This window comes from Dendroctonus ponderosae, unplaced genomic scaffold (genome assembly GCF_020466585.1).
Source record: "Dendroctonus ponderosae isolate FM_Combo_2020 unplaced genomic scaffold, Dpon_F_20191213v2 Dpon_F_20191213_10, whole genome shotgun sequence".
NCBI lineage: Eukaryota > Metazoa > Arthropoda > Insecta > Coleoptera > Curculionidae > Dendroctonus > Dendroctonus ponderosae.
In genome coordinates, this window is record NW_026017111.1 from 5206330 (window position 1) to 5211831 (window position 5502).

General features: G+C 36.4%; 1 protein-coding gene across 1 annotated transcript in view; it reads right to left on the reverse strand.

Moving 5' to 3' along the window:
• The window catches only part of LOC109533719 (homeobox protein orthopedia), a 42288-nt gene extending 39393 nt beyond the window's left edge, over window positions 1-2895 (reverse strand). Inside the window, exons 1-2 of the mRNA XM_019899112.2 lie at window positions 2822-2895; window positions 2191-2486 (exon numbers count right to left, since the gene is read on the reverse strand). Of these exons, the coding sequence (XP_019754671.1) occupies window positions 2191-2486; window positions 2822-2846 (321 nt within the window). The 5' untranslated portion in view covers window positions 2847-2895. The remainder of the gene's footprint in view (window positions 1-2190; window positions 2487-2821) is intronic.
• Window positions 2896-5502: the final 2607 nt, after the last annotated feature.

Consider the following 5502-nt stretch of genomic DNA (forward strand, 5'->3'; position numbering starts at 1 on the left):
ATTTTACGGAATTTTGACGATTTTGCCATTTTTACAACATTTTACTTTATTGCTGATCAATCACTATTTGGGCCAGATATTGTAACATTAGCTGCAAAAGTCCATGTCGGAAATACGATCGAATATACAAGGTGAATTTCGTTACCATCCGGTTCGTGAATAAATTGCTATGAATTTATGAACATTCGAAAGATTTGTGCAATTTGGCTATTCGGTCACCAATATGTAAACACCTTCTTTTATTGTTCAAGTCTCAGCCTTTGGCCCAGATATTCGAATGCAGGGTTCACGAGTTAGAGAAAGAAGCTTCAGCAAATATCTAGTGCGAATTTCAATTCGATTGCGCAATTCGATTAATTGTTATCAATTTAGGAAATTTTACCGAAATTTGACGATTTTGCCATTTTTGCATTATTTTGCTCTATTGGTCATTGATCACTATTTGGGCCAAGAATTGGAACGCTGGCAACTAGAGTCCATGTGGGAAATGTCTTCGAAGATACGAGGTGAATTTTGTTACCGTCGGCTCCCTGAATGAATCGTTATCAACTTAGAAACATTCAAAAAATTTGCGGGATTTTGCCATTTTTGCGCCATCATCTGTGATGGCTAATTTCTCAATATCCAGATCAGGTTTTGAAATGCTTGCTTCACTAGTCGATAATCCAAGTATCCCAAAACACACCCTACAAATATCGGTGCGTTTATGCGGCCAGTTTAATTATAATGAATTTAGAAAGTTTCGAAAGTGCTTGCAATTCGACCATTTTACATCATCTTGCTTTATGGCTCAATCCTCATATGATGCTAAATTGTTATGATAAATACAATTTGTATATGAAATATACAAAAAGATTTATGAGATAGTAAAATGCGAGCTTCAACAGTCAAAGGTGGAAGCTTCGGTGAGGGAATTATATAAAAATGGTTGCGTCCATACAAGGGGGTTAATGGACATAAATTAAGAAAAATCCACTAAAGTTTGCACCACTTGACTAGTGCCAATGTCGTCTTTTATGGAGTATTTTTACACATTTAGACCAAAAATTTTAAGCGCTATCGATAGTAGCCAATAAGAGAAGCTCCATTGAAAAGTTAGTGTTAACTTTCTTCCTCTAGGTCAAGGGGCTTAGTTATTATGAGCTTAGGAAAAATTGCAGGATTTATATAAATTCCGCTTCACAATTTTCTCTAACTTTGGAACTGGATAAATCCTGATTGCTTGAAGCGATTTCGTTTCAGGTTGAAGCGCTATTGAGCCCCAATTGCTTTTTGCTAGTTGATGTTTGGGTAAAAATTAGGCTCCTTAAGTAAATTTTCTGTAGGGTGGCAAATGGAAAAATGCAAAATTTTGCAAAGTTCAAGTTGCAACTTTGTAAGTTTTTTTTGGATCTCAACACTAAACGTTTGAAGTTAAACCAAATAGTTCGAAACACTTTTGAGCAAAAAATTCAAATCTGTTTTCTATATACGAGGTCTATTTTAATGCCTGTGGTGCTGACACAAAAAAGAACCTTTTTTTGAGCAACTGAGAGCATGTGGAACTCTCACCTTTCACCAATTTTGCATTGTTTCATTTTCGACCCTGTAGAAATTGTGATTGCAGGACTAATTTTCTGCAAAATCACACTCTAACCGAGAAATAATTGCACTAAACGACGCTTCAAACAGAAATAGGATCGCCGTAAGCAATCAAAAGTTATTCAGTTCCAAAGTTGGTCCAAATTGGTCAGTGAACTTTAATACCATCTTTATTATGCTTATTCAAGAAAGATGCGAGCTTGAACATGTCGATAGTGAAAATCCGAAAACTGATTGTTTTCAATCAACTCAATGAAATGGTGCAATTTAATGCCAATTTTTTCCGGATTTTTGTAAATATCAGGGAAAACTGTTTCTAATGAAACCGATCAGGATTCCAGAAATTTTTGGCATCACGGTTTGCGACAAAAACACTGGTTTTCTTGGGCCAACAAAGTTTTCCTGCGCAAACCGTTGACCGAAAACTGTACCAATTTCAAAACACTTTGTTGTACTTTCTTGAAAGCCCCCCGTTTAAAGTCCCGAATGGCTATGGAAAAAAAAGCTAAAATCCTGTTGCTTGTCAGGAAAAAGTTTCAACAGCAAAAGTGTTCAGTTTAGAGCCTATTGGAGAGTGAGGAGAAAAAGTGAGTTTAAAGGGGCTCTTACTTGTACTCGCGACTCAGTCAAGCCTATCCTCATAGCGATTTCCTCCCTCATGAAAATGTCCGGATAGTGCGTCTTGGAGAAGCATCGCTCCAACTCATTGAGCTGAGCTGGAGTGAAGCGGGTCCGATGCCTTTTCTGCTTCGACGGTTTCTCGCCATCGTTCGAACTACTGTTGCTCAGAGGACCACTAATACCGGCCAAATTATTGTCGCAAAGTCCAGAGATTCGCGGCTGATCTAACACTTTCAAATCACCCTGATGTCTCTTTAACTCTTCACCGCACATATCTTTTATACCTGAAATGGAATGGGTGGGCCTTTAATGGGATTGATGGATTGTCTTGGGCTGTTGAATTGGAGCAGCCCATAGAGAATGAGCAATTAATAGAGGCAAATTGTTGTTATTGAAAAAATCATGTTTGCGAAACGCGCGTCTCGTCCCTACTGAACATGGCAGAACAGTTACGGAGCCCCGTTGGTATATGTCCTAATTGTTTGGCCTACCAGCGAAGCCCGATAATATTGCCTTAATGAGGGCGAGGCTGCTCCAATTTAGCCCATTTAACTAGCCTATCGTTAGTATGCTGAACCGCTAAAGACTTTCACGTCAATTAATGCCCCCACTAACTTACCGACAGCGCCCAAAGTATTTAACATATTTTTGGGCAGACGATAAAATTTGACGCACTGCACTGTTTATTTAATGAGTACTGATTTGATACTGAATTCTGAATATGTTGTTGATGCCGAAACGGGACATCAGTGGGCGGCTCGGCAAAGGGGACCGGGCCCCTACAGGGGCGGAGCCAACTTTTGTAGGCGGAGCCCGCTCTTCCATTATTTCCTTGTAAAGGTATCAAGGATAATAAAGATAAAACGAATAAGTCCCAAAGTCTTTTCAATATAAAATTGCAAATTTATTTGCTCGCCCTTTTTCTCTGCGTTCCTCCAAGAATCTACACAAGTATGTGTTTGTTTACGCAGATTCACTTTGATGAGGAATTTCATTCCATTCTTCTGCTAGGTGTATCGATCTGGGCTGAACAATGCACAACATTGCAACTTTCAGCGAGCAAACCCACTTTGAACAGTCAATTTTTTAGCTTTTATTTACGCATTTTCGCTCGAATCTAGATTTTTTCACCACGAAGCGTAAGTACTTTCGTTTAAAAACGCTTTCCTTTTATTGCGCTGCAAAAGGCGTTTCAAAATGTCCAAAATTACAGTTTGAAAAATTAGGTTTCATGTGTTGACGTAAAAACAGTCTTGCACATTCATGAAAAGTGACTTTCACAGCGGCAAAAAATGGAGAAAAATTCTTGTAAATCTCTAAAGTTTTTCCCGCATATTCCTTAGTCTGAAGCTTTTTTGCAAAACTTCTGTTTGGAGCCTCAAAGGCCGAAGGCCTTTGAAAGTTAAGCAATAAGACCACTAATAATTTTCCATAAATTTTATGGGATTTTTGCGTTAAAATGGAAAATTCTTTATAAGTAGAAATAAGTTCTCCATATATGGATTTGAAAATATATCTTCAAATGTTCTTCATTGGCAGGGAAAGATTCATATAATTCGCAACTTTTTCCTAAGCTCAATTTGGCACTGAAATATGCCTTAAGCACTAGTAAGATCATCGTAAATTTGCAAAATTCTAGAAATCCAAACAACCGCCGTTCAGCCACACTGTTGATGAAAAAAGAAACTTTTGATAATTTTCATTTAAACTCAGTCATCGTAATCGTAAGCTTTAAGCGAAGAAAATCGTTGGAATATTTGCCATTTAAACAATAGAAATTATGATCGGAAGAGAAAAGTGTTAATAGGTTTATTACACACATTATTTACAACGGATTGAAGCTGACGAACCCTGCTAAAAATGCGTTAATGAGGTTGTAATTGTTTCTACAAAATTGGGTTTTTACTATCCGATTCGTAACCATTGAGCATTTAGGTTTTGTTTTAGAGCCGACAATTTTAGTTTCTTAAAGAGTGTTGACTCGACGTTTGCAAAGCAGAGAAAAGTTACTAGAGAACGGGTTCAAAAACACAATTTTACAGATCGCTTTTTTGTAATTTTTTCAACTTGCAAAAGGSTMAAARGTGCGGMSAAWACCTTGATCAAAAAMAGCASTGTTTTCCACAAATCCTTAACCGAAAACGCCACCGTTTCCGRCACCAAAKGGGTTTCATGYAACGATATTTATACGATTAAGAGCAGTTTTTAATCGGCTTATTGAAAATCCGCACATAAAACACGCGAAAATACAGCTTGTTCATACACATACTTAGGTAMAAAAAGTTTTAMAAAAGTTTTTTTTTTTTTTAAACCAGTTTCAAACCCAATTTATTCGGGACTTCAATACTCTTTAAATGAGTAGGGCAAAAATTCAATATTAGAACTCGTTTTCAGATAGAAAACATTATTAGTCGCAAACGCACCAAAGTGAAAAAGTCAATAGATTGCGGAACCATTGAACAGAGCAGTTGTTGGTGCACGCATCTGTATAAGCATTTAGAAATTTCAAATTCGACTAGATTTAAAGTTAAAATTTTCAACGTTTATAGAACAAGCTTCAGTTATTGAGTGTGCAAAACTTCAATCAATTTGGAGGGTCTGTGTGGAGGAGGTTCTGCAACCGTTTTGAAGCTTAAAATGCATGGCGCTCAGACTAAATTAGATCCAAGCTTGTAATTTGGGACACTTCCAGAGAAAGCCTTGGTTAATAAGTAGACGAAAATTCAAAGAGTTGTTGTGAAAGACCCAAATGTGCGCATTTTGGTTAAAAAATTCACAGTTCGCAAACCAGCACAGATCTAAGGCTGATATGTGGCATACTTATAGAGGAAGCTCTAGTTATTAACTGCATAAATTCCGATTGATTCAAGAATTTCGTGCTCTATTGGGAAGTTTTTAAAATTTCGCGGCCATTCAGACAACAGTCCAAAACATGTAGTAGAATGAGCAACATTTATTTTCCGAAAATTTTTCTAAATTTCAATAATTATCCAAATTCTTTTATTGAAAAATGTTTTAACGAAATTTAATTCCCACGAACAAAACAAAATCAAAATAAACCTATTACGAACCTTTCCATTCCATTTATTCCAGGACTTTCAGATCAAATTAAACGAGTAGGTAAAAAATTTAATATTAGGACTATCTTCAAAACTGAAAATACAATTAAAAGTAAAATTTCAGTAACAGAACCTCATGATATAATTGAAAATACAAAAAATGTAATTTATAAAATTCCTTGCGAATGCAATAAATTGTATATAGGAGAAACCTCAAGACCATTACACAAAAGACTCAAAG